We start from the raw sequence: 14,022 nt of genomic DNA on the forward strand, positions 1-14,022 counted from the left end.
CTGGAGTGCAGTGGCCAGATCTCAGCTCACTGCAAGCTCCGCCTCCCGGGTTCACGCCATTCTCCTGCCTCAGCCTCCCGAGTAGCTGGGACTACAGGCGCCCGCCACCTCGCCCGGCTATTTTTTTGTATTTTTTTTAGTAGAGACGGGGTTTCACCGTGTTAGCCAGGATGGTCTTGATCTCCTGACCTCGTGATCCACCCGTTTCGGCCTCCCAAAGTGCTGGGACTACAGGCTTGAGCCACCGTGCTTGGCTAATTTTTGTATTTTAAGTAGAGATAGAGTTTCATCATATGGGTCAGGCTGGTCTTGAACTCCTGACCTCAGGTGATCCACCCGCCTCGGTCTCTCAAAGTGCTGGGATTACAGGCATGAGCCACCGTGTCCGGCGAGATGCTGTCTTAAAAAAAAAAAAAAAGAAAGAAAAAGAAGAAAGAGAAAGAAAGGAAGGAAGAAAGAGCGAGCTGGAGCTTGGCGCAGTGGCTCATGCCTGTAATCCCCAGACTTTGGGAGGCCAAGGCAGGAGGATCGCTTGAGGTCAAAAGTTCAAGACCAGCCTAGGCAACAAAGGGAGACCCCCCCCCCCACCCCCATCTTTACCAAAAATAACAAAAGTTAGCTGGGCATGGTGGTGCATTTGTAGTCCCAGCTACCTGGGACTTGGGAGGCTGAGGAGGGAGCATTGCTTGAACCCAGGAAATCGAGGCTGCAGTGAGCTATGATTTTGCCACTGTACTCCAGCCTGGGTGACAGAGTGACGCCTGTCTTTAAAAAAAGCTGGAGTAGGCCGGGTGTGGTGGCTCACGCCTGGAATCCCAGCACTCTGGGAGGTTGAAGTGGGTGGATCACCTGAGGTCAGGAGTTCAAGACCAGCCTGGCTAACATGGGGTAACCCCATCTCTACAAAAATATAAAAATTAGCCAGGCATGATGGCGGGTGCTTGTAATCCCAGCTACTCGGCAGGCTGGGGTGGGAGAATCGGTTGAACCTAGGAGGCAGAGGTTACACAGTGAGCCAAGATTGTGCCACAGGACAATAAAGCGAGACTCTGTCTTAAAAAAAAAAAAAAAAAAAAAAGCTGGATTAGTTAGGATATGAGTTCGAATTTTTATTTCCGTGATTCAATCAGCACCCATTCTCCCAAATGCCTTGTCTGTGTTGGACCTGTGCTGGGTGGCAATGGGGACACAGTGGAGACTGACATGGCCCCTGGCCGCCTCCTCCCTTCTTGGGGCTCATAGTCTAATATGGGACGGGCCTGTACCCCAACACTGGTGACCCAGAGTTGACAGGGCTGGACATGGGAGCCTAAAAGGCTGGAAACCTGGGATGTAAGAAAGGGCTTCCTGGAGGAGGAAGTATCAGCACTGGGGCTCAGACAATAGAGAAGTAGGGGGCACGATGGCTGCAATTCCCAGCGAGTGCGAATCTGTGCGGAGTCTGGCGTTTGGTCTACGGACCAGCAGCGCCCTCTGCTGGAGGCATCCCATAGTGCAGTGACCAGGGTACAGCGCGCATCGAACCAAATATGTATGTATGTATGTATGTATGTATGTATGTATTTTTGAGATGGAGTTTCGCTTTTGTTGCCCAGGCTGGAGTGCAATGGCGTGATCTCGGCTCACTGCAACCTCCACTTGTGGGGTTCAGGCGATTCACCTGCCTCAGCCTCCCAAGTAGCTGGGATTACAGGCGTGTGCTACCACGGCCAGCTAATTCTGTATTTTTAGTAGAGATGGTTTCACCATGTTGGTCAGGCTGGTCTCGAACTCCTGACTTCAAGTGATCCACCAGCCTCGGCCTCCCAAAGTGCAGGGATTACAGGTGTGAGCCACTGTGCCGTCCTCAAGTTATATTAGAATCATGTCCATCCAGCTTTGGCCAGTTTACTATTCTAGGACTTGATTCCTTCATTCAGTCACAATTTACTGAGCACCAACTTTGCACCAGGCTCTTGCTGAAGATACAGTGGTGACAATATAGAGCCCTGCCCTCAGAGCTGACATTCTAGAGTATAAATATACAGTCAGTAGCAAGTATTTACTAAGTACTTTCTATGTGCGAGGCCCTGATAAAAGTACTGTCCTGGCTGGGCACGGTGGCTCACGCCTGTAATTCCACCACTTTGGGAGGCCGAGGTGGGCGCATCACCTAAGATCAGGAGTTCACGATCAGCCTGGCTAACATGGTGAAACCGAGTCTCTACTAAAAATACAAAAATTAGCTGGGCATGATGGTGGGTGCCTATAATGCCAGCTACTCGGGAGGCTGAAACAGGAGAATGACTTGAACCCGGGAGGCGGAGGTTGCAGTGAGCCAAGATAGCGCCATTGTACTCCAGCCTGGGCGACAGAGCAAGACTGTGTCTCAAAAAAAAAAAAAAAAAAAAAAAGTACTGTCCCTGTATTAGTTAACATTCAATTCTCAAAGCCTTAGACTATTTCCATTTTATTGACTAGGGAAACTGAGGCACAGAGAGGTTAAGTTACTCGCCCAAGGCCTGCACAGCAAGTGAGTGCCAGAATCAGATTTGAACCCCAAGCCCAATTCTTAGATATCACATTCTCTTACCAATAACATAATGTATATTATATAACATAATGATGTGATATATATTATATAAAATAACTTTAGGGGCCGGGGGCGGTGGCTCACACCTGTAATCCCAGCACTTTGGGAGGCCGAGGCGGGAGGATCACTTGAGGTCAGGAATTCGAGACGAACCTGGGCCGACATGGCGAAACCCCATCTCTACTAAAAATATAAAAAGTAGCCGGGCGTGGTGGTGGACAACTGTAGTCCCAGCTACTCAGCTGGCTGAGATGGGAGAATCGCTTGAACTTGGGAGGCGGAGGTTGCAGTGAGCGAAGATCGCACCACTGCACTCCAGCCTGGGTGACAGAGCGAGACTCCCTCTCAATAAATAAAAAAATTTTAGGCCCTGAAAAGTTTTGTGAACAAAATCAAGAGGAGTATGTAATGTTTTGGTGGAAGGGTGCCATTTAGAAGGGGGCAATCAGGGAAGGCCTGCTGGAGGAGGTGGCCTTTGAGAAGAGACCTAAAGACAATGAGATCTGTGGGAGGAGAGATAGAAGCAGGCGACGCAAACAAGGAAAAGGCTCCGCGGCAGGCACTGCAAGAAAGCCACCGGTCTGGGATTTAACGTTCCAAGGTTTTAGCTTCGCCAAGGCCCCTGCGCTGCAATCACCCTGATTCGAGGTGCCCTGGAGGTTACCCGCTCCGCGTGCGAAGTTCTGCCATTCCCGCGGGGCCGGAGCCACGAGGCTGAACTTCCCGCGGGCGGGGGGCGTGGCCGGCTCACCTGCGGGGGCATGGCTCCCAGCCGCCCCGCCCCTCGGAGGAGCCGCCCGCGGTCCCAGACGCCCGGCGCAGCGGGAGCGGCGGGGCGTGCCTGGCCTGCGGGACTCGACCGAGCGCAGTGGGGCGAAGCGGGGCCTGGAGCTGCCCGCGGTCAGGTGGGTGCCAGGAGTGGGGCGCGGGACTCTCGGAGAGCCGCGATGATGGGGGGCGGGAGCGAAGGGTGAGGATGGGGCCTGGAGCAACCCTGGGCCCGCTTGTCCTGCGACGGGGAAGGGCCTTGGGGCTCCCAGATGCCCCCTGCCCCGTCCTGGGGCTCTCCGGGGTCTGGAGGCCTGGCTGGGGCCGCGCGCCCCCCACCCCAGGGCAGGTAAACAGCGAGGACGGGGCGGGGCCTAGGGGGAGGGACGGAGGGAGGAGGGGGCCCTTGTGACGGCGGGTGAGCCTGGTGCGCGGGGCTGGGCCGGCCAGGGTAAGGTGGTGCGGTTTGCGGGGCTGGGCCACGATGGGAGCCTCCTGCCTGCCTGTGTGTGTGTCAGGCTTTGTGTGTGTGCAAGAGAGTGTGTCAGGCTGTGGGTATGAGGGTGAAAGCGACTGTCCTCCGTGTAACCCTGTGATGCGACTGTGTGTGCGATGTGACACCTTCAGCAATGTGAAAATGTGGGCGACCTCTGACGGGAATGGTGTGTGTGTAGAATCGGATTGTCAATAGCACTTTATGTCTATGACCAAGAGCGAGTGCGACTGTAGTCAACTTTCTGCTTGGCCTGATGTGCATGTGTGTGGCTGTGTGTGTGGCTGTGTTTATGGCAGGGAGTGGAACTGGTTGTAGGATTAGGTGTGAATGTTGACCAAGGGGTTGTGCAGCTGTGGTTGTCTTTCTGCCTGTTGGTGTGTGTGGTGGACAGTGTGTGGCACTGGATCAGTGATAGGTGACTATGATTGACTTTTGATTGTCACTGATGGTGTGTGGGGTGGGCGGAACTGTGTCCAGAAGCGGGACTGTTTCATGGGACGGTGTGTGTGGAACCTTGGGGTTGGATGAGTGAGGTGTGGAGGTGTGTAAAGCTGTGTGTGTGTGTGTAGAGAGGAACTGGAGGGTGTGTGACCTGCATTGATGCCGTGGCTGGCAGTGGTGTGCAGTGGAGAGTTTGTTGTGGGGCTGGTAGTGTGGGAGATGGGAGTGGAGATGCGGACATTTAGGTGGGGTGCTCCTCTGAGCAGATGACCGGATGGAAAAGGGGGTCAGCACCAGGGATCGGTGTGTGGGACTGTGCCTATGATTATCAGCTGTGCGGTTTTGCACCCAGGGCTCTGTGTGAGGATGGGAGCTGCTATGTGTCTGGGACACAGCCCGAGTGCTGGATGGCTGTGGTTAAGCCGTGTTTGTTGCTGTGGTTGTCCATCTGGCTGTGGAGTGGTGTGTGTAAGGCTGTGTCTGAGGTTATGGAGGGAGGTTGTTACATCGGCAAAATTGTGTGAAGAATGGTTGTGGTTGTCAGGATGACTCTTGATGAGCCTGTGTGGTTGTGAGTTCAACCATTTATGATGTTTGTGAGTGAGGTGTGAGACTAGGTATGGTGTGACATACACATGCACATAGAGATTGGCCGGGTGCAGTGGCTCATACCTGTAATCTCAACACTTTGGAAGGCTGAAGTGAGGGGATTGCTTGAACCCAGGAGTTCTAGACTAGCCTGGGAAATATGGTGATACCCCGTCTCTACAAAAAAAACAAAAATGAGCTAGGCATAGTTTAGTTTTTAAAAAAATGATCAAGTCTGTGGTGCACAAAATGTACAGGACCCTTTATGTGATCGTGCGTGTGCAACCTGTGCAGAAACCGCTGGGCTCCTTATGGTAGATGCAGTGGCTTGAGTGAAGAGTGTGAGAATGTAACATCCCTCTACGCATATTCACAGCTCTCTGTTCCTACTGAATGCAAGTATTCATGAGTGCATGGCGTGTAGGTGTGGGAGTCCCTGCTGGCCAGGCGTGGAGGGGGAGGAAGAGGAAGTGGGGAAACTGGTGAGGGATCCACAGTGAATCCTGGGAGTGTGTGCATCTGAAGGTGCGTTGGGCACATTGTGGGGAGTTGGGCTGTGTGAGTTCGGGGGACAATGAGTGTCACGGTCAAGTGCAAGGAGATGGTCTGAATGTGAGTGATTTGGGGAGTGGGAGAGACAGAGTTAGTTTCTGCGTGGGTTGGCTTTTTTTTTTTTTTTTTTTTGAGACGGAGTCTCGCTCTGCCGCCCAGGCTGGAGTGCAGTGGCCGGATCTCAGCTCACTGCAAGCTCCGCCTCCCGGGTTCACGCCATTCTCCTGCCTCAGCCTCCCGAGTAGTTGGGACTACAGGCGCCCGCCACCGCGCCCGGCTAGTTTTTTGTATTTTTTAGTAGAGATGGGGTTTCACCGTGTTAGCCAGGATGGTCTCGATCTCCTGACCTCGTGATCCGCCCATCTCGGCCTCCCAAAGTGCTGGGATTACAGGCTTGAGCCACCGCGCCCGGCCTTTTTTTTTTTTTTTTGAGACGGAGTCTCGCTCTGTCGCCCAGACTGGAGCGTGGTGGTGTGATCTTGGCTCACTGCAACCTCTGCCTCTTGGGTTCAAGCGATTCTCGTGCCTCAGCCTCCTGAGTAGCTGGGACTACAGACGCATACCACCACGCCTGGCTACTTTTGTATTTTTAGTAGAGCTGGGGTTTCACCATGTTGGCCAGGCTGGTCTCAAACTCCTGACCTCAACTGATCCACCCACCTCGGCCTCCCAAAGTGCTGGGATCACAGGCATGAGCCACTGTGCCCGGGCTTGGCTTTTATTTCTAAGAGAATATACCTGTGTGTTAGGTGGGATTTGCAAAAGGGGAGTGTGTACAGATTGTTTTTGAAAGAATAGTGTATGTGTGCGCCTAAGTCGGTGTGTTGTCTTAGGTTGTATTTCTAAAAGGAAAATGTAGGTGTTTGTATTGAGTTGTATATTTAATAGAAGTGAGTACGTGTTGTTATTTCTAAGAGGTGAATGTATATTATGTTGTCTTTCCTTTTCTTTCCTTTCCTTTTCCCTTTCCCTTTCCCCTTCCCTTCCCTTCCCTTTCCTTTCCTTTTTTCTAGACTGGGTCTTACTCTCTCGCCCAGGCTGAGTGTAGTGGCACTATCATGGCTCACTGCACCTTCAACCTCCTGGGTTCAAGCGATCCTTCTACCTCAGCCTCCAGGAACACCACCACCACATCCGGCTAATTTTTTTATTTTTTATTTGATAGAGACGGGGTCTCACTATGTTTCCCAGGCTGGTCTTGAACTCTTGGGCTCAGTTGATCCTCCTGCCTCAGCCGAAATCCCAAAGTGCTGGGAGTACGGGTGTGAGCCACCGCACCTGGCCTACATTGTGTTTCTTTTTTTTTTTTTTTTTGAGACGGAGTCTCGCTCTGTCGCCCAGGCTGGAGTGCAGTGGCCGGATCTCAGCTCACTGCAAGCTCTGCCTCCCGGGTTCATGACATTCTCCTGGCTCAGCCTCCTGAGTAGCTGGGACTACAGGCGCCTGCTACCTCGCCCAGCTAGTTTTTTGTATTTTTTAGTAGAGACGGGGTTTCACCATGTTAGTCAGGATGGTCTCGATCTCCTGACCTCGTGATCTGCCTGTCTTGGCCTCCCAAAGTGCTGGGATTACAGGCTTGAGCCACCATGCCCGGCTACATTGTGTTTCTAATGAGGAAGTGTGTGTGTATGTGTCACTGTATTTCTGGGAGGGTGCGTGTGTGTATCGTGGGTTTTTTTTTTTTTTTTTTTTTTTTTTTAATGGAGTCTCACTCTGTCGCCCAGGCTGGATTGCAGTGGTATGACCTTGGCTTACTGCAACCTCCGCCTCCCGGGTTCAAGCAATTCTTCTGCCTCAGCCTCCCAAGTAGCTGGGACTGCAGGCATGTGCCACCACCCCGGTTAATTTTTTATTTTTATTTTTTGTATTTTTAGTAGAGACGGGGTTTCACCATGTTGGCCAGGCTAGTCTCAAACTCCCGGCCTCAAGTCATCTGCCCGCCTCGGCCTCCCAAAGTGCTGGGATTACAGGCGTGAGCCGCTACACCTGGCCCCATGTTGTATTGGAGAGAAGGGAGAGTGCGTGTGTGTGTCAAATTGTATTTTGGAGAGGAAAATGTGTATGTTGCATTGTGTCTTTAAGAAGGGAGGGGGTGGGTGTGTGAGGTGTGTTTCTGAGGAGTGTGTTTGTGTGTCTGTGAGGACCCCACAGGGTCACCACCAGCTAAGTTTCTGTGACTTTGTCACCCACATACAACCACATGAAGTCCCATAGAGGGGGGGCCCCCGCCCACTATGAGCTGGGCTTCAGACTCTCAGCTGTCACATGGCCAGTGTGACATCCCTGGACCACACCTATCACACGTGTGTCCCGACAGGCCCTGGGCTGGCTGAGCCTGTCTGTTGGAGGAGGGCAGAGCCCCTGTTCCCCCAGGGTCCATCTGCTGCCTGGGAGCCGACACATGGCCCTGTCCTCACTCCCCCCAGCCTAGAGGCCTCCTGGGCTTCCGCGGGCCCTGGCCCTGGCCCTCCGCGGGCCCTGGCCCCTCAGCCCTCTCCTCCCACCCCACCCACCCCACCCACCCCCAGTGGTCTGACTGGTTCCCAACAAAAACACCCTAAGAATGAGCTCACGCAGAGGCTGCCGCCTCCACACGCCCCGCCCCACTCGTCTGGCAGAGGAGGGTGCCTCTGGTCCCAGGTCGGGAGCTCTGGGCCAGGGGATCCAGGGGCCTTGGAGTGGGGAAGGCTGGCCAGGTGAGCTAAGAGCAAACGGGGGACCCCAGGCTAGCTGTTTGCCCTCTCTTGGTTAATTACACATAGGATTTGGGAACTGTCCTCCGGGCAGAACCCTGGGTTGGGAGGACAGACGAAGGTAGACTAGACTGTTCCAGATGAGAGCTGGCTGGGATGGGTGTGGAGACTGGGATGGAGACGGTGTGGAGGCAGAGGGCTGGCCAGGATGGGTGGAGCAGGGAAGAGCCAAGGTGGGGAGAAGTTAGGGGTCCTGATGGCCATTATGGGAATAGAGGGTGGGGGCCAACTGACTGGCCTGGGCAATGATTTCCCAAACCCCTCACCATTGCACCCCAGGAGCAGCAATGTCTGTGCAGGTGGCGGCTCCCGGAAGTGCGGGGCTGGGCCCAGAGCGCCTAAGCCCTGAGGAGCTGGTACGGCAGACGCGGCAAGTGGTCCAGGGGCTGGAGGCGCTGCGGGCAGAGCACCGTGGCCTGGCTGGGCACCTGGCAGAGGCCCTGGCGGGACAGGGCCCAGCGACTGGCTTGGAGATGCTGGAGGAAAAGCAGCAGGTGGTGAGCCACTCGCTGGAGGCCATCGAGCTGGGGCTGGGCGAGGCCCAGGTATGAGGGGGCCAGGTGGGGAACTGGGAGAGGATAAACTGAGGGCGGAGGGAGGGCCAGATATGAGGGGGACAGGTATGCAGGGGACTGGGAGAGGGGTTCACTATTGCTGAGGGGCACACTTTGGGAGGCTGAGGTGGGCAGATCACTTGAAGGTCAGGAGTTCAAGACCAGCCTGACCAACATGGCAAAACCCCATCTCTACTAAAAATACAAAAATGAGCTGGGCATGAGGGCTCCTGTAATCCCAGCTACTCGGGAGGCTGAGGCATGAGAATCACTTGAAACTGGGAGGTGGAGGTTGCAGTGAGTGGAGATCGTGCCATTCCACTCCAGTCTGGGTGACAGAGACTGTTTCAAAAAACAGCAAAAAAGAGTATGGCAGAAAGGCACATCTGGGGCAGGCGGAAGCCTAGGGGAACGAGGCCTGGGAAGGTGAGGCTCCAGGCCAGAGATGGAGTCCCTTGGCAGTTCTAGGGGGTCCTTGTATGTGACAGGGACCCCTGAACCAGATGGCATTCTTCAGTAAACTGTGGGTCCTAGGGCAACTTCGGGGGTGAAATTAGAGGGGCTGCTTAGAGCCTCTGAGGGCACTGGAGCCACGCTGGTGGAGTCTCTGCAGAATCTGGGGGTGTCGTGCATAGTAGTGGGGTGCAGCGGCCTGATTCGAGGTCTGGGCTGGGTCAGAGGCTGTCTGGCAGGGTAGGAACCAACCTTGACTTGGGATCCCCACCCTGGGCAGGTGCTGCTGGCCTTGTCGGCACACGTGGGTGCACTGGAGGCAGAGAAGCAGCGGCTGCGCTCGCAGGCCCGGCGGCTGGCCCAGGAGAACGTGTGGCTGCGGGAGGAACTGGAGGAGACACAGCGGCGGCTTCGGGCCAGTGAGGAGGCCGTGGCCCAGTTGGAGGAGGAAAAGCGCCACCTGGAGTTCCTGGGGCAGCTGCGACAGTACGACCCGCCCACAGAGACCCAGGTGCCACGGGCAGGGCAAGGTGGGGGTGCTGGGCCCTTCACAGAGCCCCACAGTTTCCCAGACCCTCCTTAGAATCCCATAGTCCCTCCTTAGAATCCCAGTCCCCCAACCCTCCACAGAGCCCCCAGACCCACCAGAACTTCCGCAGACGCCCCTACTAGCTGCTCCCCGAAGCCCCCGGGCCTTGCCAGTCCCCCAGGGGGCCCCTGACGCTCATGATCACCACCTCCCTCAAACCCCGAGATAGATGCAGGGCTCCAGTCTCTGAAACAAGCCCCCACTCCCCCGGCCCCCCACTTTCCTGTCCCTGCAGCAGTCTGAGTCCCCGCCTCGCCGAGACAGCCTGGCCTCCTTGTTCCCCAGCGAGGAGGAGGAGAGGAAAGGTGGGTGTCGGGAGTACATGCCACAGATGATGGCGGGCCAGGGTGGGGAGCGGGCTCTGAGCTGCAGGACCCCAAAGTCTCTGAACAGGGATGGGGAGGTGAGGGCAGGGTCAGGAGGACCCTGAATGTGACAGTGAGCAGGTGAGGCTGGGAACTGCGAAGACAGGGTAGCTGCCATGAGCCCAGCAGGCCCCGTATTCACATCTTGCAGGGCAGGTGGGCCGCCATGTACCTGTCCCGAGGCCAGGATGCATCCCACCAGCTGGTTAGATGCTAGTGACTCCAATCTCAGAAGTTAACATGGGGGCCCATAGTCCCAGGGGCCAGTTAGGCAGTCTGGGGCGTGTGTCTCCTCGTGCGAGGGTGGAGGGGCAGGAGGCTTAGGAGGCTTGCAGTGACCCAGAGCCCACCCTGCCCCACCCAGGTCCTGAGGCCGCAGGAGCAGCAGCAGCTCAGCAGGGTGGCTATGAGATCCCTGCCCGCCTTCGGACCCTGCATAACCTCGTGATCCAGTACGCGGGGCAGGGCCGGTATGAGGTGGCGGTGCCCCTGTGCCGCCAGGCCTTGGAGGACCTGGAGCGCAGCTCGGGCCACTGCCACCCTGACGTGGCCACCATGCTCAACATCCTGGCGCTGGTGTACCGGTGAGAGCTGCGGCCGGCCATGGCAGGGGGCAGGAACGGCAGGGACCCATTGGGTGCAAGTGGAGGGACCCTGGTGCCCCCTCTGCCACCATGGAGCACCTGGGGAGGTCGGAGGAGGGGACAGCCAGAAAGGGAAAGGAAGGGAAGGCTCCTGCTGTAAGAACGGCAAAGAGGGAGTGGGCCAGGGATCTGGTGGGTTGGCGGGGCACTGAGCCAGGCAGAGAGGAGTCAGAGCACAGACACCAGGGACCCCAACAGAGCAGGCAAGAGAACTGGGGTGGTTAGAGGCTTGGCAGAGGTCTGGGGATACAGGGCCTGGTGTTAGAGAATTGGAAGGTATGGAAGGGCCCATAAAAGGCCCCCAAGGGGTGCTACCCATGCTTGGTTCAGCCAGGTTCCCTGGACCTGCCAGAATCAGCCCAGCCCCTGTGGCTGCAGCTGCCCCAACCCCCGGCCAACCCCCGCCATCCCTGGGCTTCCACACAGGGACCAGAACAAGTACAAAGAAGCCACAGACCTCCTCCATGATGCCCTGCAGATCCGGGAGCAGACGCTGGGCCCTGAGCACCCTGCAGTGAGTGGGGCCCCAGGGAGAGGAAGTGGGGCCGTGCCTGCCCATCCCTGACCTGTGTCTCCCCCAACCCCACAGGTGGCTGCCACGCTCAACAACTTGGCCGTCCTCTATGGGAAGCGCGGGCGTTACCGGGAGGCAGAGCCCCTGTGCCAGCGCGCTTTGGAGATCCGAGAGAAGGTCCCATCCCCCTTACCCAACCCCGAGGAACCCCTTGTAGCCCTCTCCATGGATCCTGAGCACTTACATCGTGACCCTGATCCTCGGGTCCCTTGCGTTTGGTACTGGGAGACCCCAACTGGAGCCCAACCCATCACCCTCGACCTTCTGAGATCCCAGTGTGGTCTTGACCCTGACTCTGACCTCTCGCCTTACCTCACACGCCACCCCCCAACTAGGTCCCGCCACAGCCTTTCCAACCCCTCATGGCCACTGGCACAAGCCCAGCCCTGACCTACCCATCTCACCTTGTGCCCCGCGAGTTTCTGGATCACCTTGGCCTCTGACCTCAGTAATCCCGCTCGATAGTGTTACTTGTGCCCCAGCCCCCAACCTCTCAGGTCACTCTGCTTTGGCCCTGTAATCCCTAACTTGTGACCACCATACAGAAGTGATGTCACGTGTCCCACCAATCCTGTATGACCCCTCTGACTTGTGCCCCCTGGCCCCCAGGTCCTGGGTGCTGACCACCCCGATGTGGCCAAGCAGCTCAACAACCTGGCCCTGCTGTGCCAGAACCAGGGCAAGTTTGAGGACGTGGAGCGGCACTACGCCCGGGCCCTGAGCATCTATGAGGCACTGGGCGGGCCCCATGACCCCAACGTGGCCAAGACCAAGAACAACCTGGTGAGGCCCCTGGGGCTGAGTGGGCCCGGAGTGGAGGGTCTGCCCTGGGGAGGCACCCATTGGTTGGGTACAGGGCGAGCACCATGGGGAGGGGTCCCCCTGAGGCAGGGCCCTTGGAGCAAGTGTCCCATCAGACACAGGAGCTGGCTCAGCACAGAACACAGAATCAGGAAATGCGTGAGTCCACGGCACCCAGGACGGTCAGTGAAGGGGAAGCTGGCAGGCACAGATGGCAGCAGCAGACATTTATTGAGCTCACTGTGGCCGGCTCCCCTCTTAGCTCAGTCCCCACATCACTAGTTCTTACAGTGTCCCTATGAGGTAGAAGCTGTTGCTCTACTTTGCATGTGAGAAGAGAGGCCATGCCACCAGCCCAACGTAGAGCAGACAGGCTCAGAAATAGGTTTTCTGTCCTCCATCCCCCAGGCAGGAGACAGGGCAGAGCTCCAAACCCACTCTGCCCCAGGGCAAGGCTTTAGGCAGGGGTGGGATACGGCCAGGTCAGCACAGTAGAAAGTGGGACTGGGGCCAGGCGTGGTGGCTCACGCCTGTAACCCCAGCACTTTGGGAGGCCAAGGCAGGAGGATCAGTTGAGGCCAGGAGTTCACGACCAGCCTGGGCAACATACCAAGACCCTGTCTCTACAAAAAAAAAAGTGGGACTGGATGCAGTGTTGGGAACTGGGGTCCGAAAAGTTCCCAGACTAGAGCCAAGATCACCCAAGACACTCCCTTCTCCGCAGGCCTCAGCCTACCTGAAACAGAACAAGTACCAACAAGCAGAAGAGCTGTATAAAGAAATCCTCCACAAGGAGGATCTACCTGCCCCTCTTGGTGAGCCCCGAGCCCCTGCCTTCCCTCCTGGTGGCTTCTCTACGTCCCCATCTCAGTGTCCCCCATCTTTCCCCTAGGTGCCCCCAACACAGGCACAGCTGGTGACACAGAACAGGTGAGGATGGGCTGTGCTTCGGCTCCTGGGGAAGGCGTGGGGGCTGCATGGGCTTGGGGATATGAGCAGCATCCCTGCCCCTCCCCAGGCCCTTCGCCGCAGCAGCTCCCTCTCTAGGATCCGCGAGTCTATCCGGCGAGGAAGTGAGAAGCTGGTCTCCCGCCTCCGAGGCGAGGGGGCGGCGGGGGCGGCCAGGTGAGTGTGGATCAGGTCGGCAAAGAGCCCTGACAGCAGCAGAATTCATAGCCCACCCCCCACCCCTCCTGCTCAAGAACCTTCCATGGCTCCCATCTCCCCTGTGATACACACAGATCAAATCCTGTGCTGGAAAGCTCCCTCCTGGAGGGGCCACTCCTGGATTCACTCGCTTCTTCCCTGCTGCCCCCTTCGCAGAATGAAGAGAGCCATGTCGCTCAACACACTGAATGTGGATGGCCCAAGGGCTCCTGGGACTCAGGTGAGGGGACACCGGGGTCAAAAATGGAGTGGGGCCACGTGGGTAGGTGCAGAGATAAGGCAAAAGCAGGGCGGTCAGGCCGGCGTCAGAGTCAGCAGGTGGTGGGTGTGTTAAAAGAGACCCAAGACAGGAGCAAAGATGGGTTTTACTTGGGGTAGAGGTGAGATGGGTAGACGGTTGGCTGCCAGGCTATACGCAGCACCTGCCCCTCACCTCCCCTCCAACCATCCCTTGTGCCTGTCTCCAGTTCCCCAGCTGGCACCTGGACAAGGCCCCTCGGACCCTCAGCGCCAGCACCCAGGACCTGAGTCCCCGCTAACATCCAGTGACCTGTGTTGGCCTCAGCTTCTCGGGAACAGCGTGGGAGGCCTGGGCTGGTGGGGGACGGGGGGGGGGGGTCTATCATCTCTTAGATGCCCCCTGCCCTCTTCTGCGATTAAAGGCTATAGCTGTGACAGTGAGGAATGTCACCCAAGTTCATAAGA

The 14,022-nt window shown here is 56.8% G+C and overlaps 1 protein-coding gene across 4 annotated transcripts; it reads left to right on the plus strand.

Annotated features, from left to right (window-relative positions):
• Window positions 1–3,375: 3,375 nt before the first annotated feature.
• KLC3 (kinesin light chain 3) lies at window positions 3,376–13,999 on the plus strand. Of its 4 annotated transcripts, none has more exons than XM_025368631.1 (13): window positions 3,376–3,477; window positions 8,450–8,715; window positions 9,458–9,688; window positions 10,002–10,071; window positions 10,496–10,715; window positions 11,202–11,289; window positions 11,365–11,466; window positions 11,959–12,132; window positions 12,875–12,965; window positions 13,043–13,080; window positions 13,169–13,275; window positions 13,474–13,537; window positions 13,785–13,999. In XM_025368631.1, exons 2-13 carry the CDS (start codon window positions 8,458–8,460, stop codon window positions 13,854–13,856), a joined length of 1,515 nt encoding a protein of 504 aa, XP_025224416.1. In that variant the 5' UTR covers window positions 3,376–3,477; window positions 8,450–8,457; the 3' UTR covers window positions 13,857–13,999. The 4 variants fall into 4 exon arrangements, with proteins under 4 accessions (XP_025224416.1, XP_025224417.1, XP_025224414.1 ...); XM_025368632.1 differs by having other exon boundaries at window positions 3,389–3,477; window positions 10,005–10,071; XM_025368629.1 differs by lacking the exon at window positions 3,376–3,477 and having other exon boundaries at window positions 8,316–8,715.
• Window positions 14,000–14,022: the final 23 nt, after the last annotated feature.

Source organism: Theropithecus gelada, chromosome 19 (assembly GCF_003255815.1).
Source record: "Theropithecus gelada isolate Dixy chromosome 19, Tgel_1.0, whole genome shotgun sequence".
NCBI classification, from domain to species: Eukaryota; Metazoa; Chordata; class Mammalia; order Primates; family Cercopithecidae; genus Theropithecus; species Theropithecus gelada.